The sequence below is a fragment of the Thermobia domestica genome, chromosome 8 (assembly GCF_964235325.1).
Source record: "Thermobia domestica chromosome 8, izTheDome1.hap1.1, whole genome shotgun sequence".
Lineage (NCBI taxonomy): Eukaryota > Metazoa > Arthropoda > Insecta > Zygentoma > Lepismatidae > Thermobia > Thermobia domestica.
The window spans coordinates 19,415,104-19,439,824 of record NC_137461.1 but is presented as its reverse complement, the minus strand read 5'-3'; the positions used below and the strand labels follow the sequence as shown (position 1 = coordinate 19,439,824).

At 37.2% G+C, this 24,721-nt stretch overlaps 1 protein-coding gene across 3 annotated transcripts in view; it reads left to right on the top strand.

The window, feature by feature from the left end:
- LOC145692749 (dynein light chain 1, cytoplasmic) overlaps positions 1-24,721 on the top strand; it is a 63,758-nt gene that overhangs the window by 31,980 nt on the left and 7,057 nt on the right. For all 3 annotated transcript variants that reach the window (XM_081768186.1, XM_081768188.1, XM_081768187.1), the window contains one exon: positions 15,806-15,926. In XM_081768186.1, coding sequence (XP_081624312.1) covers positions 15,806-15,926 — 121 coding nt within the window. The remainder of the gene's footprint in view (positions 1-15,805; positions 15,927-24,721) is intronic.

Below are 24,721 nucleotides of genomic sequence, written 5' to 3'. Positions count from 1 at the left end.
AGGGCCGGCGCTAGCAATTTTGCCGCCTTGGGCGGTGCTTTCACATGCCGCCCCTTTAATCCGCAAACCTTATTTTGACAGATAACGTTCAAGTGTCATTTAAAAACATGTATAAAATGGAAAAGTAAACAAAAAAAAAAAAAAAAACTACCTTTCTGGAATGTTCACGTAATATTTAAACGACTCTATACTGACACAATATTCAGTATGCTCGATTTCGCTGTATATCTGTAATATAGAGCAGCGCATACAGAAAATAAAATTTTAAAAATATACTTTAATCATGACTAAGAATTTTAATTTTTAGGCTTATTTTATATCAAAAGGCGTTTTCAACAGAGTATGGAGCAAGAAGATAATACAGTAAATCAGATATTATGGTAAATGTAAGTGATTAGCTTAAGCCTTATAATGTACTAAAACACAATAGACATACATAAATTTAACATATCTTAATTGAAAGAAACTTTTCTTGCTTTGATATGAGCAAATTCCTTTATCACATCACGTAGTCCAATGTTTTAGCCAATTTGTGTTCTATTGATATCGTCGCTAGACCACTCAAGCGTGTTTCAGACATAGAAGAGTGTAGATAGTTTCTAATAAACTTAAGTTTCCAAAAACTTCTTTCTCCACTTGCCACTGTTACAGGCAAGATTAACAAAATTCTACGTGCAATACTAACATTGGGAGCAAAGTCATGTTCCTTAATTATTATTATTATTATTATTATTATTATTATTATTATTATTATTTTGTGAACTTTCACAGGCTTAATTATAGTGGATAACACTTTCAGTTTGTCTTTCAAATCACTGGGGTTAATATCTTTCAATTCTTCGTGTGTTAAAATGGTGGTAAGTTTAGTACACTTTTCAGACAAAAAGTTCAGGTGGTAGGCTATATCTTTACGATTACTTATATCGCAAAGAAAATTGAAATATTCGCTGTGATGTTTAAGTTGCTCAAATCTTTCTCTTAAAAGCTAACACAATCACTTCTAGAACTTTGTAATAAAAATCGATCTTGTATCTTGTTTGTGGATGTTTTCAGTAGCTTCATCCTCTGCCTCGTACTGAAACTGTCTCTTCTTTCGACTTCGAGCTTGCACTGTATTACGTATCAGTGGATCACCCGTATCTAATGCTGATGCCAAGTCCATCGTATCAACTAAGTAAGATTTAAACTTTGCATAATTTCTGCTCCTCTCAAAGTACCCAGATATATTTTCAAGAAATCCTACTGCATCCAACACATGAGAATCAATGCTTTAAAGTCATATCAGACAACGAGTGAGTAAAGGAAAGAAAAGTAACTCAGCTGGTTTGCTATACACAGAGCATCGTGGACGACCATTCTATCGGTTCTATTGTCATTACTTATTTGAAGTAAGGCATCATAAACTTCCTATATTTGATAACTGAGTCAGAGCATCAATTCGGCTCTCCCACCTTGTGGTGGATTATGATTTTAAAGTGAGACTACTAATATGTTCCTTTAGTATGGCCCAACGTTGAACTGACGCAGAAAAAAAAAAGTCATAAACTTTTTTTTAGCTATACAAAAAATGAAACATTTCTCAAGAAATAATACGCTGTACGATTTACTATATTCGGAATGAACAATTTGTAAATTGGTCAAAAACTCGCTATTAGAACCTAAATGTCTCTAGATGCTACCAGGGGCGAATCCAGGGGGGGGGGCGATCGGGCGATCTCCCCCCCCAGAAGAGGAAACTTTTTTATTTTATATATAAATAAAATATATAGTTTATTTTTTGACGCTCTTAAAAGTAGCTCTAAGTAGCAGTATTACAACCCACCGCCCCCCAGAAGTCCGTCCTGGATCCGCCCCTGAATGCTACAGGCTAGAACGGCCTGTCTCAAGTGGGAGTGTACCTTTTGCATACTTGGAGCGGAGCGTTAGAACATTATTGAATAGAAAAAAATATAAAAAGACACCGTGATAATCTTATGCACTCTAGCTCAAAATCCTATCTACACTGCTGCAAGGGAAATATTGAACGAGATACCTGTGGCTAGTAGTTTGATAATTGAAAACGAGGAGGAATGCTCTGAATTTCCTGAGAGAGTATTTCTTGAATGTGAGTGAAGTAAGTTCAATTACATTCTCAGGTTAACACAATCTTATTTTTCCATGTGAGCCTATTACGAAGCATTATATTTTGATAGTATTCTTTTCTTTTTCAAATTTTGCCGCCCATTAGACTTGCCGCTCTGGGCGGTGGCACGGCTCGACCCTCTCTCGTGCCGGCCCTGTCTCTACTAAAGAAGGCCTAAGAAAAGCTATTCAAGAAGAATGGGACATAATCAGTCCCGAAGCTACAGAACTACGAACTACTACAGGTGAAATCAATGCCACGAAGACTACAATCATTAACGCACAGGGTAATCCCACAAAATATTAAATAACGTAATATACTTTATAAGCACTAATTAGGGCTGTGCGATATCGAAATTTCGATATCGACATTCGATATTTTTCTGATATCGATATCGAATAGATATATCGATATCGACAATATCGGATATCGATATCGAATATCGATATCGACAATATCGGATATTGATATCGAATATCGATATCGACAATATCGATATCGACAATATCGAATATCGATATCGACAATATCGATATCGAATATCGACAATATCGATATCGACAATATCGAATATCGATATCGACAATATCGATATCGAATATCGACAATATCGAATATCGATATCGAATATCGACAATATCGAATATCGATATCGATAATATCGATATCGACAACATTTAATATTGATATCGAGAGCATCAAATATGGATATTCAACATATTGATTAGTCTTGAATATTCATGTTGATATATACAATCTGGTCTCAAAACGTTTCAATGGGGGATATCTCAGAATACTTGTTATCACAGAAAACAGACTTGTGTTCCTTCTAATCCACCAGTCTTTCCTCAGAAAAAAGTTAATAAAAATAGTCATTTAATTTCTTTCTCAGCTATCATATTGGTCATCATTGCGGAAGTAATGAGAGTGAAACAGGGTGACATAGAATATGCGTGTTTTATTTGTGTGTAGGTGTTTATTTCATGTATGTGCGATTGTGAATGTGCACGTGTGGCGGTATGCGTTTCAGAGAGAGAGAGAAGTTCTTTCTATAGCATAACACGTGCGTGCGTTGTATTTTAAGCTCACGCACAAACAATACTTGATCCAGATATGGACGATAGGGTCCGTGGTGGCTCAGTGGTAGAGCGTTCACATCTGGTGCATGTGGTCTCCGGTTCAAACCCTGCTCTTGCCAAGTGAACTTTGTGGTGGACAAACACCGTTGCGTGGGTTTCCTCGGGGTTCTCCCGTTTCCTCCCACTTTTTTCATTTCATCATTTTCATTCATTTCTCATTATCACTGTCTCCTTTAGCCTAACCGGCATAATCATTGGACGTAAAACTCAAAAATTTCATTTCATTTCAGATATGGACAAATGACATACCCGATCAACAAAAGCAAAATCGGGGAATCCCCGTTTCTCTTTTGTGCTAATCATTTGATGCCTCACTGCAACAGGAAATCGATGCATATCTTTCAGTGCCATCTACAGACAGTGGTGCTATTCAGCCGGTTCAAACCGGTTCGTTAGAACCGGTTGTTAATATATTTCGAGTTTGCTAAACCGTTTGTTATACCCAGGCATAACAGTAAATTTTATCCAGTTATACCCAAGAACGAGCAAGTTTCAGTTTGTTTAGCTTTGTTCTTAGAAATTCTTAAGCTACAGGGTTAGATATATGATCTCTCAGAATAAGGAATAAGCGATTTTTTCTTAATTTCAAATGGACTGGTTAGATATCAAGAATGCAAACTGGGATCACATGAGTGCAGTGGTGAGTGTTATTTACATTTGAAACGCATACATACCATTATCAATAATTGTTGATCCATTGCTGGGTTAAGGTGTTTCCAATACTTCTTGACAAACATCTATTTTGGATAATTCGTTTCCAAGATATTCGCAGTGCTACCTAATTTCGTCACAACACCTTATATTAGGTTGCTGTGTAGGTCTCTACTTGTCACTCGTGGTATTCAGTGAAAAATTTTCCTTTGTCTATCTTGCATGATTTGCTTCCTAAGAGGGAGGGAGAGAGACAGGGGCGTAAATAAGGGCCCCGCAGACCCCGCATTGCGGGGGGTCCAGGCCATCACGAGGCCCCCAAATTGTGATGTAGGACATAGAAAAGGGGCCCCATTCCACGTTGTCTGCGGGATGGCCCCCAAGCCCTTAGTTACGCCACTGAAGAGAGATATCTTTCTATGTATCCATCTACTATCTCTCTCTCTTATATATATATAACCAGTCACCAAAAATTAGAATAGCACCACTGCCTACAGATATGGAAGAAAACCTCCTTCACTGGAGGAAATCTCATGACAGTGAATTTCCAAAATTAGCTCTTCTGGCTCGTAAGTATTTGTGTAGGTACCAGCGTTCTATCGGAAAGAGTATTTAGTTGTGGATGCAATATCGTAACTGATGCTCATACTTCACTTACAGTTAGTGCAGAACATGCGAAACAACTGATTTTCTTTCCATGAACAAAAGAGCTCGTTCCTAAATAGCAGTGTCATGAACTTCAATGCATCATACATTTCTAGTTGAAAACAGTGTGCTAATAGGCATATTTCTAAACAAGACAGTTATTGTTCATTTTTCTCTGTATGTGTGATGTGTCTGTTCAGTTCTTCTAAGTTAATCCGTTAGCTTTACAAATTTAACACTTGGACTTATTATTTTGTAGTATTCTATTTTAATATCCAATTAAAAAAAAAGCACGCGATCAATAGAGATCTCTTTCATGTTATTATTAAATTGATAATCTTTTTGTATTAAAGAGCTTAACGCAAAGACGTGAACATGAACTTAAGAGGTTTCTTGTTATTGGTTTTGTGCAAACTCATATCTAAAAGTGTTCATGTTTTTATTAAATTTAGGCTAAACCTCACATCTTATACCATTATTCAGTTCTGCTTATGAAATCAATTTAGAAAGGTTGTAAGTCATTCCTAATAACAGTGCACCTAATAATGCATATTCTAATACTTAAGCAAATCCAAAGAAATAGGGAAGTGTTAATACTACCTAAACAGAATATGTAGGTCTGTGTAGTGAAATGACAGAATGGAGGGTTTTGTTTGTTTTAGTGGGCTGAATTACGTGACTCAACTTACATCTAGTAACCACATACAAACAAACGGAAAATTACTACTTTGCACAAAAAACTAGTAAATTCTTGTTTCCCTGTCTGTTTAGATTTAAGCAAATTTTAGCACAGGTATTTGATTTTTCACTCGCAATGGCAATACAACACAAACATTAATTGTAGTGAGGATATCAAGTTGACTCGATTAAGGAATGCAGCCATGTTAATGATGGGAAATATTTTGGAAGGCATAGCTCCCCGTGTCTGCACTGGTTTTGGCTTTATCTTCGAAAGGAACATCATTTCTGCCCAATACAATTTTTGCACAAAGTTTGGTTTGATTCGGTGAAGAAGTGTAGCCGATAATATAAGTTAAATACACAATATTTAGGTGGATTAAGTAGACGTAGAAACATCCCTACCCCACCGCCGCCGATTTGGACTATCTTCAAAAGGAACCAAATTTTTAACCCATACTAATCCTCTGTAAATTTGGGTTCATTCTGTTAAGAAATGCAAATGGAGCTACTATCGCGAGCCAAAAAGCGTTATATATATATATATATATATATATATATATATATATATATATATATATATATATATATATATATATATATATATATATATATATATATATATAAAAGCAAAACCTGCCGCATTTTTTTCGAGGAAGTGTGAAACACCAATATCGAATATCAATATTGACGATATCGGATATCGATATCGAATATCGACAATATCGGATATCGAATATCGACGATATCGGATATCGATATCGAAAATATCGGATATCGATATCGAAAATATCGGATATCGATATCGAATATCGACAATATCGGATATCGATATCGATATATCGACGTCGATATTTTTGCGATATCGATGATCGATATAAGATGATATCGATATCGACGATATCGATATATCGACATATCGCACAGCCCTAGCACTAATTCAAGCATAAGTGTACGGTGACATTTTGCGTTTACAAAAAAGGAATTCTCTCTTTTCTTCTGAACAAAACAGTGATTGTGTTTGTTTGGCCTTTCTCTTGTATATAGAAATAAAATGTATGAATGTGTAGTCTTAATTCTGGTTATATATATATTTTCCACCTCCCGTTCTCATGCTAGCTGTTTTCAATATAAAGTATGCACGGTGTACGAACACTTTCTGCGCTCACTGTAGGTATGTTGACAATAAGCGAATGTTATTAGAATATTTGTTGAGATTTCTTTTCCTCCACTGCCTTTCGCCTGGTTACAAAGTAGTTTGCAGTGCTTTGGAGTAGCTGTAGGTGGGAACGCGATAATGTTTGAGACATACCGGCGACTTTTTTGTGTGTGAAAATAAGACCCTTATAAAACAGTAAATAACTGCAGTAGCAATTGTCTACGTAAGTGATAGACATATCCAACTACAAGAAACTAATACAGTATATATATTCATTATTGTGTTTCTCTTTTAACAGCTACTAGCTAGGGATGGCCAATTCCAGAATTTTTACTTTCCGGAATCCGGAAAGTAAAATCGGAAAAATTCCTGATTTCGGAAAAATTCCGGATTTTTTCCGAATGTCGGAATTTTTCCGAAATCCGGAATTTTTCCGAAATCCGGAATTTTTCCGAAATCCGGAATTTTTCCGAAATCCGGATTTTTTCCGAAATCCGGATTTTTTCCGAAATCCGGATTTTTTCCGAAATCCGGATTTTTTCCGAAATCCGGATTTTTTCCGAAATCCGGATTTTTTCCGAAATCCGGATTTTTTCCGAAATCCGGATTTTTTCCGAAATCCGGATTTTTTCCGAAATCCGGATTTTTTCCGAAATCCGGATTTTTTCCGAAATCCGGATTTTTTCCGAAATCCGGATTTTTTCCGAAATCCGGATTTTTTCCGAAATCCGGATTTTTTCCGAAATCCGGATTTTTTCCGAAATCCGGATTTTTTCCGAATGTCGGATTTTTTCCGAAATCCGGATTTTTTCCGAATGTCGGATTTTTTCCGAATGTCGGATTTTTTCTGGATTCCGGAATTTTTCCGAAATCCGGAATTTTTCCGAAATCCGGAATTTTTCCGAATTCCGGAAAGTAAATTTTCCGAATTCCGGAATTTTTCCGAATTCCGGAAAGTAAATTTTCCGATTCCGGAAAACAAAATTTCCGGAATCCGGATTCCGGAAAATTTTGGCCATCCCTAAAATAAATGCATCCCAGATGAACATATGTATGGGGGGGGGGGTTTGAATGGTATGTACTTTTGGTGACGCACTGAGGGTTATAATTTATTCACTCCTTCGAACTACAAACTTAAATATTCGATAAAACATGGGGATATTTGCTACCTGTTCGTACTGGTTTTACAGTATATTGGCATGGACTCGATGGTAGCTCCCAAGATTTTTAGAACCTTTACTGTTTAGAACTACTGTATATATGGTTCAATACAATTAGGACTTGTAACACCTGTTGTGACGTTTAGTAGTCCTCAGGGAGCTATCTACAGAAAAAAAAAAGTGGCATTCTCGTGAAAAAAAAAAGTTAGAACGGCGATAAAAGTCGTGAATACGTACTCTCATTGCAGTTTATAAAATCTCATCTTAGATTATTTGCCTATAATTTTCAGTGCTTCCGGTAGTGACATTGTCTAAACTTTTCCCTGTACCGTCATTATTTTTCATGACTTTGAGAGCAAGGAAGAAAATACAATATTCTAATTCAATTTAGTATGGTTTTTAGGAGCTGCTGGTATCATATAAAATACAAATTTGGTTCGATTTATATCCGTTCAGTTAACAAGTCACGAACATTCAAATTAATTTTAATATTATCAGTTTCATTTCAATCTCAGCATTTTATACTTTGTGTACGCAGCAACTGGTGACATTTCAGATAAACAGTGGATGATAACATTCGTCATACAGCTATATTCAGCACAAGTTGCTTATCCTAGAAAACAATGTACTCCCAAATGACAGTCGGGAGGGGACGGGGAGTAAGTCTGATCATGTGATGTTTTGACTGGAATCCTGTTCATATTTGTTCTTCTTAAAGATAAAACTAAGAAGTATCAACTTAGAAAGGGTGAAGTATTCTCTTTTGCCGTCTTGCATTTTTAAAAGGAAAAATAACTGCGCATAGCACTAACTCCGTATCTGTATAAATGTTTATTGTGTGTTTGTGTTAAATGTTTATTCCTGAAAACCTTAACATCTTTGTACAAAGTATCAATAATACTATGAAATAAGACTATCGGATTTAAGCTTACTATTGTAACGAAAACAGTGGTTCAAGTATGAAATAGCTACGAATTGTTAACGGCAGAATATTAAAGCATTATTATTATAGCTATGGCTGACCTTATTAAATAATATTGCGTGAACAGTGCATAATTTCTATTAGTGCACGTTACATGATTTAAGTTTTAGCTGACACTTGACAGAATTTTTTTGAAAAATCATTTGGAAAATGTCAACTGTTTCCGTATACAGTTTTAGGTTCTACTAGTGTATGATGAGAGCTACGAAGACACTTTGGACCTTTTCCCACTGGAGTGGCATTATATTGGAGAGAGAGAGAGAGAGAGAGAGAGAGAGAGAGAGAGAGAGAGAGAAAAAATACTACGTCAAGAGAATGCAAGAAAGTAATGTACTTATTCGCAAGCTTTGGCATGTATATAAAATATTTTCTTGATTAGAGAAGTAAGCCATCTCACATACGCGCTGAGCTTCATTATTACATCGGTTTGTTAATCGTAGTTGTTCTCCACTCTCCCTCGTTATAGCCAAAGCGTGAAGGTGTTAGCGCCCTGTGGCGTCCAAGTGAGCTGCTTGCTCTGCGTATTCATGTCCTGAGGAGGCGTTCCTGCGCGTTGTCAGGTGTGTGGAGAATAAAGTGTAGGAAGTTTTTGCTCCAAGGGGGATGCTGCAGTAAGCATGCAGTACAGTTGTATTGTAGCGGCATCGGTCTTAGCATGGAGCCATCTGGTAGGGCAGGAGAACTTCGACGCTCGTCGACATGGAAACAGCCGCGAAGCGGCAACTACTACTTGTGCGTGATGGTTGAAGAAACACTTATGTGTAGTGAACGTGTTGTGCTTTGTAGCGTATGTTCTTGTGTGTATTCTGAATGTTCGTGTAAATGTAGTGCAGTGGCTGGTATCACGTTGGCGTACACGAGAAGAATTTGCTATGAGTAAAATCGGTTTGAGTGTTTTCTCACAAGTTGTCATGAAAGGTGAGGTCAGTGGGTATCGAAAGGTAATCCTTGTGTATTAGTTTCCAGTGTAATTCTTCGGAGAAATTGTAGCGGAAACATATCCAGTTTGAACGATTCCTATACTTCATTTCAACTGATAAGTTGAACGCACCAATCCACTCATTACTTTTCTCCTTGGATACGGAGACACGTGTTAACACTTCCCGGAGGGTGTTCATAGCTTAAATTGTATATTCTGTTGGAAAGACATCATGCAGTTTGCTTCTTAAATCCCAAGCTTATTTTTAAGTATTTGAAGGAGAAAAAGTTATGTTCTACAGAAATCGAATTATTTAAATCAAAAAGTTTTTCGGGGAAGAGACCTGTTGAATAATTGAATATTACAGCAGAAAGAACTACCAAAGGACACTAATTGTAGATGGGAAAGAAATCATGCGGCCTAGCTGCACTGGAATAGCACTTTTTCGCAAGTTAAGCAACGCCGGGTCTTTTCAGAGATGTGACATCGTGCTTACTAGGTGAGTTACCTTACGATGTGTATCCAACGTCGTGAGGACGATTGCGGAACTAAGCAAACTGGTCTAGAAAGCCAGAATCAACGGCGATGGAATCCGATATGATGACCACACCATCCCAAAAGCATTATTGCTACAAGCCGACTGGTAGGCCCAGGTCCATTAAGGATTCTTGCACCAGGAGTTTCTTATTTAGATGAGAAAGAAGAGTATTGTTGGATTAGTAACAATTATTAAAATGACTTTTCCCCCATTTTATTCTGTTTTGGAAATAGACAGGTACCCTTTCTGCAGATTTCGTGATTTAAGTGTAATTAATTATTTATTCATTATTTCGTTATGAAAATATCCTGTATTCTCTCTAATTTACTATAAATTACGTACACCGAGAAATATATATGTAAAGATTCGTTGTTGCAAACTGCTTGCTTTCCGCCACCATTTCTCTTAAGGTAAGTTAGTACTTAGGCCAATATATTTTCCCACCATTTTTCTATCCAGAAAACGTTCAAATCTAGGTCTTATTCTTCACAAATTACTTTAATTACATTATGTTGAATTATCGTGGCCATGTGGTTTAGCTCGTTTTGTAATCAGAGTGCTTCAGACTAGATCGGTTTCGTAATAGCATCGGCGTTTAGTCAGTTATACTGAATACAAACTTGTTTTCTTTCTTACTTGGACTGCCTAAAAATTAATGGCAGTAATATTGTCAGTCTCAGTTAGGTAATGTTTGCTGTACTAAATAGATTGTCGGAGATGCGTGAGTTCCACTCGTGGAGGAATCTTAACATTGCGGTAAAAAACACGATATTTGTACCAGTAAGTTGAATTTGATAGGATTTGTAAAGTTAAATTGTAAACAGAATCAAAATGAAAAAGTTTCAGTACATTATTACCTATTTAAGAGTAGAATTTGATCATCTTTCATCGGGGGAATTTTTCAGTTCAATCTTGACTGAGCTTTGTTGAATTTGGGGTTTACGTCCTACGTTGTGCTCGTAGGCTAAAGGAGACTGGTAATTAACGGTGATTTATTATGAAAGAATTGTGAAATGAGACAGGTAAAACAGCAGCAGCTGGATAAAACCCACGGACACGATTTTTTGTTTACCAGAACCTTGTAGCCGGAGATCGAACGGTGGACCCCTTGCATCAGAGGTAAATATTCTGCCACTATGCCCCCATTGCTATTTGAGCAGAGTTTCGTCTGATGGGAAGATATAGAAGCAGGTTTTACACATAACGTACATATTGATAAATCTACACGAAATATCCTCTAAAGTTTCCAGTTAGTTTTGTAATTATTATTTTTAAAAATTTAGCATTAGGAAAGTTGTTCGGCCGCACTTCGGAAAGTAACCATTATATTAACGTCCATTCTTCATATACTCATTGTCTAAGTCTGCCCCAGTTATCAAGTTTTCCTCTTTTTCTTTCTATGCATTGATCAGTGGAATAAGTTCTATTACGAGAAAATTGTTACAAAACTTAGAACATCTTAATGATTATTAAACTTAAAAAAAAAAAAAAAAAAAAGCGTTCTGAGTAGTAAGGGCGAATGCAACAATAGTCTTTTCCTGAAAATGCACTCCAAACGCAAAAGTCTGAAAATAAATGAACAGTTCTAAGCAGAGGGGCAACAAACTGGGACAAATTGAAGACCGTGTAAAGTCGGGGAATTCTGGTAAATCAGAATTTGTTTGCTAAGAATGAGATTTTTATGAACATTTAAAGCAAAAATTCTTAAGATTATTTCAGGTGTGGTTGCCTTTTTTTTCTTCAATTCTCAGCGTCAAATGTAGAAACTTAACTGATTTTCAATAATGTGTAACAAACCTGTTCGGTTAGTAGTTCGCATTAACTGTTGTCTTTGCATTTGCCTGTGTAGTTGGAGCAGCGACCGAAAAGTAAATCCATTTTCGACGCACGCATAATTCCAGCCTTCTTTATATTCGTTCCCACAAGCGAGAGAAAGTTTTAAAATTTCTATGTGGCCCACCAACCTATGGTTGAAGTGAACAAGAGGTCTTTATTTTATCGGAGTTTCCAGTCTTCCATTAAGTGAGGGTAGATAATGGTACAAACGAAGAGATTTTGGAATACTGTTACTTGTATTTGAGCTTATGTGTTTTCATTGTAATGTATTTTAATGTACAGTTTTCGGAAAGAGGTTTATTTCGGAAGTTCACAAAAGTAGCTGATAAAGTTGGACATCAGCGTATGCAGTAGGTCAATATTCGGTGTATTACCGGACTAGTTTCATCGGACTTTTGATCTTTATATACGATATCAATGTATCTTCTATTTTGTGCTTATAATGCGTATTTGTTATACATTTATAAAGGTATATATTTAATAATTTTCCATCAATAGTTATAAATTTGATTTAATGATGCGCCTCGTAAGTTTTTTTTTTTCCTTTTAATATTGTTCATTCTAATTTTAAAACTATTGTGATATCCAGTAATGTAGCAGTTCGGGAAGAATATTTGTGGTACAGAAGTAGTTATATTCTCTTTATTCATTTTTTGAGCCAAATGTTTGTATGTCTTTCAATGCCAATACGAAATGCTCAGCGTATTATAAAAACAAGATGCTTCAGGTAGGACGTGCAAAAATATTTCATAACTGGAGTGCAGCTTTTGGGAGGAAACACAAAAATTGTTCTGGAGGCTGGAGAGACCTCCAAAAATACGTAACAAGGACAGGATTTATTTATATCAGTTCAGTGAAATGAAAGAAAAGAAAACGGGACAGCTAGAATTTGCGATTCAAATTAGCGTAAAATAATTTGTTTCCAATGCTCTGTGGAAGTAACGAAGTTTCATAATGTGCAATTCCTGTTTTAATGTTTATTTGCTGTTGTATGTTTTTCGCCAAAATCCTTGAATTTTAGAACTCGGAAAATAAACAGGTTCCTGCTCCCTGACTTATCACGTGCTACATTGAATAAAGGAAACTGATCGAAGGATCGATCACGTTTCAGATGTTACGCGGGTTTGACAGTTTGCATGCTATTAAATTCGGTGGCGAAATCAGTAGAATGTACACTTCTGGCGCCAAAGTTCCTTTGTCGAAACCATGGGTTTGTGGTAAATAAAACACTGAGTGGGTCGGTTTTCTCCTCTTTGTATTCCTGTTCTTACGTCATTACCTTAGTAATTACTATTTCATTTGTACGACGTTAAACTAATAATTTAATGTGAAGTATAAATGTTAAACGACCTTTTTCGTCTGTCAGTAATCGTAAAGCTGTATCAAGAATAGTAAAATTAGGAATTTGCAATCATTGACTTTTCACCTGGGAAATAATGTTCCGGAACAAGATTTTTTTTTTTTTTTTTCCATGAATATGCTGTTCTTTGCTCGCTTTCTGGTGTGGAAATTTAACTAACTTTAACGATAGTGTTCATTGCTGGGACATAGAAAGTCAAATGTGCGAAACTATACATAATAAGGATATTAGAAGAAATTCCAAATGAACATATAGCAATCTGAAAATGAGTGTATATAAGCTTTATTATGTATTAAAGTGCGCAATATTGTTTCATTGTTTACAAGTCTTAGTTTATTATTTTAATTTCTTATCTTGGAAACTTAATTCCTAAATGCGTAGACTAGACACAAACTGGTTCCCAAACTGAAATAAATAGCAAATAGTTTATTTATCCAGTGGATCGAAGCGGTGTACATGGCAAAGAAAAATATTCTATAACAATCGTAAACGAGCTTTTACTTTCGACATCTTATTGCTATGTAGAAAGACCGAGAAATTAGAGCCGGGATGCATAGTTACTGCTTTCTATTGACGTAGAATTTTAAGTTGGAGAGGTAGATCGAAAGTGAAGAGGTGTTCTAGTTATGATTGCAGGTATTCTAAGACCACGTTCAATCTTTCATGATTGTTATATATATATATATATATATATATATATATATATATATATATATATATATATATATATAATATGGATTCAAGTAACATTGACATGAGTATCTTTTCGCTGAGTAACATGAAACTTCAAGCAGTAAACATTAAAAAAAAAAAAGTCCATTTCAATATTAGGAACAGTTACGCATTTGATCAAGAAAACAAGCTGGTAAGTTTTGTCGTGGAGTGTTACCCTATTTATACCTCATCAGTACAAGACCAAAAGTTTCCTTGTGGTGGTGCGTGCTCAAATGTGGGTTTTCCGATGGAAGTGGATAAGAGTGCGGGGACGAAACAAGGTACACAGGGATTCTTAGTAAAAATAGCATTACGAAAGTAGAATTATTATCGTGTATTCGAAGTGTAATGAGAAAATCAATGCTCATTGATGTTCCCAGACAGTGAGATTGGCAGGAAAATGCAGTTTCGGCGTGACAAAATACCTTACACTTCCGTTTATGGATTATCAACATACTTCAGTAGTGAACTAACCCAGTTGTTGGAGACATAAATTGGAGGTCCGTGAAAAGACAAGTGTGTACGCGTTATTTGAAACCGCGTCTTTAGGAAATTCTAAATTATCTGATTTTTCAATCCCTTTCAGAGATGCTTGCACCCGTGAACTTAAAAAGTCATTCAAATTTCAGTGGATGGCCCTAATGACATTACTGCATACTTTCAGGTCAAATATGTAGACATGCGAAATGACCCTGTAACCAGTGGCGTGCGATAGTGTTTCCCATCAGGGAACAGATCATGAATAGTAATACAATCTTCGGCAAACACAAGTTAATTAGCTTGCGTTATCAACATGGGTAACATGTCCATGAGTTGTCTTGGTTTTTTCGCTTTTTCGCACAGAATTCCATGAATTATTCAATAATTATCTCTCTTCTTGGGCGTAAATGACCTTGTCATGGTATGTCAAGTTAAATATTTTATTTAATTTTAACGTACGCTTGGTCAGCACTGCGGCTGATCGGCTTCCAGTAACATTTGTGAATCACGGGAATTTTTTTCACGTTGCCACACTTCGTCACGTAGTGTAACAGTGTTCAAAGTCGCTATGTCTGTCATGAAATAATGTTGCAACAAAGGAAGAATTGAAAATTTCATACCTATTTTGGTGAACATTTCTTTTGTTACAGCAGTACTTGTTTGTAATTTAGAATTCTCTTTGAAGTTTTAGCAAACGTAGTTAACTTTCAACAAATGGAATGCGAATAGAGGAGGAAATGGACCGAGAAAACCCACCCACTCAGTGTTTACCACAAAACACATATCGTGAACCAATAGTTTGGACACAGGAGCTTTGGCACCAGAAGTGAATGTTCTACCGACTACGCCACCGAATTTGTTTAATATCAAGAAACGTAATCGATCACTTATGTATTCTTTTGGAAAGGTTGCTAGTAGGTGTCTCTTTATAGATTAGTGCCAGATTAAGATTTTTGGATAATTTGAGTTCAGATTTGTATTTTGAAAAATTACCAGCTTCTCCCAGATGGCATGACAGGCTTTTGTTCTAGCCAGTCAGGGCTTAAATTTTGAGACGTCTAAAGCACACTTTCTCACAACAATTACTGAGTGTCAAGCTTGTATACCGGAATTCATATAACTGTAACATTTTATTGAACTTCTGACATGCTGTTGGCAATAGAAAATAAACGGACAAATTTATATTATTTTCAACGTCTCTGCCATTCTAAACGGGGCCCATTTCCTCAGTGCCCTTCAAAAGGCAACAAATGGTGGCCCTTAATTTGTGGCTTATGTGCAATGGCAGATTTATTTTTTACCTAACTATATGCTGGCTGTTTGCATGGAGGGTACTACCTTAGTTGTATGTAGAATTCTTATTAATATTTATGATTTTAATGCACTAGTAGGGTATGTATAGTAATATAAACTGCTTTCCAGGTCCAGTAGCAGAATGTCGGATCGCAAGGCAGTTATCAAAAATGCTGACATGGGAGAGGAGATGCAGCAGGATGCAGTGGATTGCGCAACACAGGCACTGGAAAAATATAACATCGAGAAGGTAAGGCTAAAGTTCTTTATTAGCTGGTATTTTTAAGAGAAAAATTGCACATGGTGGCCAAGAGTTCACTATGTACTCTGTAACACAGTAGAATTTCTGAGAGTACTGTCGATTTGCACATGTTAAGAAGGCTTTTTTTCAGTCACGAATTCTCTGATAGAAATTTCGATTGAGAATTTCAATTTTGTATAATTCATCTACCAATATACATATTGCAACTGTATTTAGGGTAATCTGATTACTGTCACCCTGTAGAACAAACTTTTTGAGTCCGCGGATAAATGGTTAACGTCACCGTCTTTCGCACGGGAAGCCCGGGTTGGATTCCTGGTAGGAGCTGCTGTAGTATGGTTTGGAACTTGTGTTAAACTGCAGGTCCACAGTTCATAGATGTGGTAGTGAAAGAGCGATATTAAACTCAGTGCCAACATCATTTTGAATTTTAGACTTGCTTTAATTTAGGGGTAACCGTATTTGTGGGTGTGAGGAAGGCACTGTAACCAAAATGGATAGGTTTAAGAAATGGTATGTCACCTGTAAGGACCAAAATTGTTTTTATAGGGAATATCTATCTGTAATGTAAGTCATTGGTTCGATATCAATTCAGTGTATTATTAGGGTAACTTAGTACTACGTGAGAAGTGGTAGTGAAAGTGTGCATTGAATTGAGCAGGCAGTGATAGTGTAGAATGGGCGATCTCTCTTGGTTTCCAAAGAGAGCAACTTACTGGTACTCGATTATGTGGGAGTATGACAAATGTGGCATGTATTATGTATGCTGTGAGGGAAAAGGTCTGTTATGACGGCCTACGAAACTGACGGCAAAACTCCATCGGCGAAGAGGAATAGTAGTCGGAAACACTCGTAAGTCACAGATCCCGACGAGAATTAATAGTCACTCAGAACAGTCGTGAGATTACGGTGCAAGTGCCAGATGAATTCGATCAGCACCTGCCAATCTGCCACGATGACATGGATATGCGGGAACGAGTTTACACCGGTGAAACCGCTGATACGGGATCATGACGCTAGTGATGCCGCGAACTGCAGCATGGACGGCTGATGACTGGAAACGTGTTATATGGTCGGATGAACGTAGTTAACCTTATTTCAAACCAAAGGCAATTTGTGTGGCGGACGCCCAAAGAAATGTATGCTGTGCAGTGTTTCCGCTCAACCGCGAAACGTGGTGGCTGTGTTATGCTCTTACCTGCAATATCCTGGTTTTCAGTGTTCTGTGATGCTTACCGTTCGCGTCGCTGTCCGTGATTGTCGCCATTTTAGGAAATTATCTGTCCTGTGATCCAGATGTTTCCGGGCAATCATGCTATATTCCATGATCTCTCCATCGCCCCCTTGGGAACACGGCGGCTCATTGGTAGAGCGCTTACCTCGGGGAGAGTGGCGTCCCTGGTTCGATCCCCGGCGAAGCAAGTTTGTGGTAGATAACGTGTTCGTGGGTTTTCTCGGGCTACCGTTTCCTCCCACTTTATCCTTCACCAATTCTTCCATCATTCACTGCTTTATTCAGTCTTCCTTAGCCGAACGGCATAATCGTTGAACGTTAAACTGAAAGATTTCATTTCTTCGCCCCCCTCCCCCTCCCTGTCACCTGTTGTTTCCCCTAGTTTTATTTCTTCTGTTTGACATCGACCGCTTCGTTGTCTTTCTACTATTTTTCATTCCATATTCTTCACAGCCCTTCCGCAAGTTTCTTAACATCTTCATTGATTTTCTTTTGAGATTCTGCGCCGTATCTACAAACTGTATACACTTCCCAATCATTCTACTTCATCGAAATGCCGTCTTAATTATGAAGACTTTTTTTCTCTGATAGATATTAAATAACGGCGGCGAGATACTTGCCAGTCGAACTCTCCTTCCAATTCCATTATGCTATTTCTTCCCCTATTCTAGCTCATATGTTTATCTATCGACATATTAACCTAATAAATTGCATTTTTTTTCAGTATCCATTAACAGGGTGTCTATCGGTCATGAAAGTCATGAAATTTAGCTTTTGGGTCACGAATTTTTTTTATCTGTACAAATATAAATGCAGACCGGAAAATTTTATTCCATAAGACATCAGAATTCACTACCAAAAATGTCTATGGTGGGCTTTAGACGCTACCAAATCGCAAAGTATGCTTCTATCTCATGTATGAAAATTTAGCCTAATTTGCACTCAAATTCGCACTTGAGAATGTTACGAAATTTTATGATTTTGTAAAGAAAAGGTCACGAAATTTCATTTTGAAATTTTAGTAGACACTCTGATTAAGTTGATCATACATGCATCATTTTAGTTTTCCTACTCCTTTATTGTTACATTTTTAAGCTTCTTTATCTTGTAAGTCATAATAAACTGCGTAATATTTTCTAATAAAAACTTTAACTACATTTGACAGATCCGTATTGTAAGATGAGATTTTAACCCTTAAAGGATCCTGGCTTTTTGGGCTATTTTTTAGACTTTGTCAAGCAGCTACTGTATCGTCACTATTTATCCTAGGATCATGGTTCATACCTCATTCTCTTCAGAATAGAGCTGGCTTTCAAATGGTACCATTTGCATGCTCATACCCTATACCAGAAGCGGGAAAAAATGTCAAAGTGAAAATTTCGGAGGGAAATTTTTTTTCTCGAACTTTGCCCCCCCCCTGGACCTCCCCCTGTGTAATCGTAGTAATCTACAAAAAAATCTGATAAATAGTACTTGGTATACTGAATGTGTGTGCCAAATTTCAAGTTTCTATCTTGAATAGTAAGGGCGGGAGAATTTTTATCAAATTCCCACAATGCCCCAAATTACCATAAAACACTATGATCTCAGGGGGAAAAATCCTGAGACATCCCTAATTGCCCTAGGACTATAATCCGCCAATCATTCTCTTCAGAATAGAACTGTCTTTCAGGCGGTACCATTCACATGTCTCCATGTGTCTAAGGCGGGAAATTCTTGAAAAAAGGGATTTTTTGGGCAAAATTTCACTTTTTTCAACTTTTGCCCCTCTGGACTGCCCCTGTTTTTACGCAGAAATCGAAAAAAAACTTCTGGTAAATACTACTCGGTGGAGTGAATGTTTGTGCAAAATTTCAATCTTCTACGTGAAAAAATAGGCCCGCCAGAAAAAATTTCCCTACCATGCCCCACTTTTACCCTATACAAAAGTATATTTGGATAAAAATTCACTGAGACGGCCCTAATTGCCCTAGAATAATAATTCGACCGTCGTTCTCTTCAGAATGGAACTGCCTTTCAGACGGTATGACTCACGTGGTCCTATCATGTATGTGAGGCGGGAAATGACGAAAAACGGGATTTTTGGGGTAAAAAATCCCTTTTTTTAACCCTTTGCCCCTCTGGTTCCCCCCCTGTTTTAACACTGACATCGGAACAAAAAAATTGGTAAATACTACTCGGTGGACTGAATGTTTGTGCAAAATTTCAATCTTCTACGTGGAAAAATAAGCCCGCCAAAAAATATTGAACATAGGCTTAGAAAATGAGAAAAGAAATTTTTGACTTATGCAGTCATCACCTATGTCTGGAGGCAGGACGGTCTGAAATCATACGTAATGTCTTCTACAAGGCCTCTGGACTTAAACGGACGAAAAAGCTCAAATAGAAGAGAAATAACGCAATGTACCATGGAAAACGCGTATGGTACAAATTGTACCATAGGATCCCCAAAGGGTTAAAAGGATTCTTGAAAGGCGGAACGACATCTTTTTCAAGTCCTTGTTTTGAAAATTTTCTTAGCCATAGAAAAAATGTTCATATGATTGGTTTAAACATTAATACAGGGTGAGTCAAAAGTCCTTGGACACCTGCATAAGTTTGAAAATCGACGGGAAAAGTAAAAAGTGATGATGAGAACAGGTTTGAGGGGCCGCAACTTTTGGAGTGTCATTCATGGCCGCTATCTTGAAATCCGCCATTGTGGATTCAAGTCATTTTTTTAAATGGGAAGGGGGTGTATGGCATCAAATAACACTAGCTTGAGCTCAGGAATTTAGTGGTGTAGTTTATTTTTTTCTATCTTGTACAATCCGCGGCAAAAAACCTGCAACATGAGCATATAAGTTTATTGTGAAAGGACGAAGTCTTTTGCTCCAAAATAAGTGTGCACGGGAGGAGGCCGAGGTTTATCCTGGCGTGATTCGTTCCACTTAGATGTTATGTTCATTCCCTGTGCTGTTAGGCGTAGTTTCACAATAAACTTACATCCTCATGTTGCAGGTTTTTTGCCGCGGATTGTACAGTTCAGATGTTATTAATGTCCAAAGGTGGGAAATTACCTTGATACTGAATGCTACAATACATGTTCTACGTTTATCCATCCCGTGCAATGCACAACTGTAGTCGCCGCAAATACTCTGACTGCACACGGAGGAGAATGTCTCCTGAAATTTGGTCACAGGCTTGTTGGATGCGTTCTTCCAGGTGCCTCAAATCACGGATTGTCTCAGCATACACCATCTGCTTAAGATGTCCCCATAGATAAAAATCAAGGGGCGTTAAGTCAGGGGATCTGGGCGGCCACTCCACGGAATCACAGCAACCAAACCACTTCCCTGGCAGTTGTTCATCCAACCATTCACGGACATCAAGTCCATAGTGTGGAGGGACTCCATCGTGCTGAAAATAAGATGGGAAAATGCCTTCAGCGTGGCAGGGAACACAAGGTCCTGCAGCATCAGATTCTGTGGTGCAGTTACGGTGTTAATATAAATGAAAAATGGCCCAATGATGTGTGTGTGTGTCTCATATGCCACACCACACCATCACCTTCGCTGAACTATGTTCTCGACTCGGGTTAACCCAGTTCGGATTTGCGTCACATCAGTATCGACAATTATGTCGATTAACCTCCCCATTCAAAGTGAAACACGCCTCGTCGCTGAACAGTGTGCCCTTCGCAAACGCAGGATCCAGTTCGTGTTGTTCAGTAGTCCACATGCAGAACTCCAACCGGCGATCAGGGTCATCCTCGTTCAGTTTGTTGCATGTGCAGCTTGTAAGGATGCCACTGATTGGCGTGCAATATCCTGACAACGGAGGATTGGCTTATTGCACATGCTAAGGACACACGACGGGTACTTCGTTTAGGACTTTTAACAAACGACGCAACAACCGCCGTTGCAGTTTCCTCATTGGTGGCAGTCTTTGGTCGCTCACTATGTGCCCTATCTTGAACAGAGCCCGTCTCCTGGAATTTGGTGATCACGTGAGCCACCGTGCTGACCGGTTCTCTGTCTGGGTGCCGTCTGTTATTGTCAACTGCTATTGTTCGGTAGCTGCGTTCACCTGATACAAGGATGATTTCGATCTTCTGTTCACGTAGATCACCTGAAACAGAGAGAAGTGGGGTCAGTATCAAGGTAATTTCCCACCTTTGAACATTAATAACTTCTAAACTGTACAAGATAGAAAAAACAAATTACACCACTAAATTCCTGAGCTGAAGCTAGTGTTATTTGATGTGTCATACAGCCCACTTCCCATTTTAAAAAATTGACTTGAATCCAAAATGGCGGATTTCAAGATGGCGGCCATGAATGACATACACTCCAAAAGTTGCGGCCTCTTATCAAACCTGTTCCCATCATCACTTCCGTCGATTTTCAAACTTATGCAGGTGTCCAAGGACTTTTAACTCACCCTGTATACCCCATATAAGGTACTTCATACCTATGGGTAAGAGTGCAGTTTGTGAAAGTTCTTGTTTAGTATTTTCAAGTCTGGAACCTTCTCGAGGAATATCAGTTCACGAAACTCAGATTATTTCATAGCAATTACTACCAATAGACTCGGAACGATGATTGGTTAACATTAAGAAATGTTTATAAAATGGAAGTGGAACAGACAGGAACTCGGAATATCAATATTTTACTTGCTTTACTAGATGAGATAATAGCTTGTTTTGGCACTTCTGCTTGACTCTACAGACTGGCCATCTGCCGGTAATTTGTAGCTTAAAATTTACAGAAGTGAATGTTTTACTTGAAGCGTCGATACGCCAAGATCATTCTAAAAGAGCCTGGAGCCATACTGTTACATGACCTATTAGTTATTCGTAATGTTGAGGGACCGCGGTGGATCAGTGGTAGAACGTTCACCTCTGGTGGATGAGGTTCTTTGTTCGATCCCGGCTCGCGCCAAGTGAAATTTGTAGTGAACAAACACCATATTTGTGGTTTTTCTCGGGGTTCTTCCGTTTCCTTTCTTCATTCCACGATTTCATTCATTTCTCATCACACACTCCTTTAGTCGAGCCGGCATAATCCTGGGAAGTAAAACTTACATTTTCGTGATGTTGAGTGGTGACAAGCCTGGAGATCTGCACCAGTCTGTGATCCACAGGGTTGATGGAAGATATTTCGTGCACCTACAGTAATGCATATATTTTGTTTTATAACTTTTTAAATTTTGACAATCCAAAGTGACAGACCCAGTCATATCTTCCTATTGCCACTTAGATTGTTTTTTAAGTAGACAGTCAATCTAACAATCAGTAAATAAATTTAAATAGAGCTTGATGAGCTGTTACGCCTATTTTCGATTTCCATGCGCACGAAATGGTTTTCTTTTTCCAAATTCTTCTAATATTATCACGTATATTGTCATTCATTCCACTAACACTTTTCGTGGGAGAGGTGTCAGCGATTCTTCCAGTGTTCGCAACTACTAGTTTCCTTTCTCTTGCTAATTGTCTTTATCACTTCGTACTGATTTTGCGGAGGAAAAATGGCACTGTAAACTTACCGTTGGAACTACACCTTGGTTAAGATTTTTAGTGCGGCGAGGAGGTAATAATTCATGTTCCAAGTCAGTTCATAGTCATTACAAAAATTAGAACAAATTCTACTATTTTTAGGTTTAAAGCTGTCATCACTTTTGCAACTCACTGTCTATACAGTAGAGATAAAAGAACCCTTTGGGAAAAGAGGTCTTTCTAGCAATTTCATTTTACAGTTTACAACAGCACACTCAGAATTTTCGGTATTAGACATGCACTCAGTATTAGCAAAATCTCTCCAAACTGACAAAGTACTTGTAGTTTGGGCTCATAGCATTGTTATAACATTTATACAGATGTGAAAATCACTCACTGTTTGGGTTTGACAGTTACCTGAAGGTTGCATTGACTTTTTTGTCTTCTTAACAATGGGTTTACAGCTCATGTGATACATAACACATTGTATAGATTGATACTAAATTAGTACAAGGTCTAAATAGATATTTGGTACGAAGTTCTTAGACAGAATTTCAACCATCGTTTGGGCTTTACAATGTACCAAAGCTCTAATGTTCTAATTACTTTTGGAATTCGGATGGAATCATTCCAAGTAGTTTGTGGTAGGTTAGTAGATACCAAAAGCAGCACTTAATTGTGGATTTATAACCTTTATTTAGTCACCAGGGTTGGTTAATTTAAACCAAATAACTCTTAAAAATCGGATCTAAATCTAATATTTTTTTGCTTAAAACAAAATGCAAGGCTCCCAGCTGTCCTATTTCTTCTTATATTTTCGAATTTTTTTATATGTCCTATATTTCCTATATTTTTCAGTGATTGAATTATTAAAAGTGCATGCCAAGGGCAGTTCTAGTGATTTAAATTGCTACATATTAGCAATATGCTTAAATGTGTTTTAGCATTTTCTGAGGTACAGTCACTAATCCTCACTTTTTTTTTTTACCTAATTTTTTTTCTTATCCTCCCATGGCCACCTTTTCCCCCCATCTTTGTTTCCTATGTGCCTATTCTTCCCCAGTGAAGCTTAGCTGAGAAACCTTGCCATTCTCCAGTTTTTTTATAACGCAAGCTGTGTTAGCCTTTTCTTTCAGCAGTGTGTACAACAGTATTGGCTAGGCATTGAGGTGTATTGGTATTCACCAACATATCCCAACGCTTTCCAATATTGCTGTACATAATACGCGTTCTGAAAAACCTGGAAATAAAAGTGTGTCGTGGAAACTCTTTGGAAAAGTTATGGAAAGCAGACAAATGGTGAAAATCCTAGGAATGTCCTGGGAATTATTTATGAACTGAAAATATCGTGAAATTTGTTATATAACCGTTGTAGAAGTTGTATATATATATATAAAATTTGCAGAGCTATGATGTATGAAATGCTGTTACGTTATTTATTTCAGAGGGAAATACATTGATCAAATAATTCAATGTTAAATAGATTCAAACATTTCATTACAGAGAAATAAGTTATGAATCATCCTTTTTCCATTAGAAAGATATGAAGTAATGAAAAATAATAACAAAATAAAGTTCATCTGTAAATAAAAGAACTAGAAGGATAGTAGGAAGGTAGAGAAATAGTTAATACTTTGCATGCATTAATTAAATTTACGTATTCAAAATTATATATGACTAACGGCAATTTAAAAGTGTTAAATGTTATGGTATTTTTTTTTCTGTGCTTCAGAGCATAATATTCCATTGTATAAACCAAACTGTCCTATATTTTTTCTATGTCCTGCTGGGAGGCCTGAAAATGTGATGTTGGACCATTCTGGGGCACTAATAAAATGTCTGAAACTCGCATCTTAATCTGTATGATGGTAGAATCCTAATAATTCAAGTATAAACAAGTATATGTTTAGATTACAGTTAATGGACCAAGAAGTTTCGACAATATACTGATTTAATCATTTCATATTGTACAGGACTCGAAGTGAAAACTTCAATCCAGTTGTATATACATGGTGTTCATTTATGTAGCCAAAATCCACTGGTAAAATCCTCACACCTAAAGTCTACTGTATA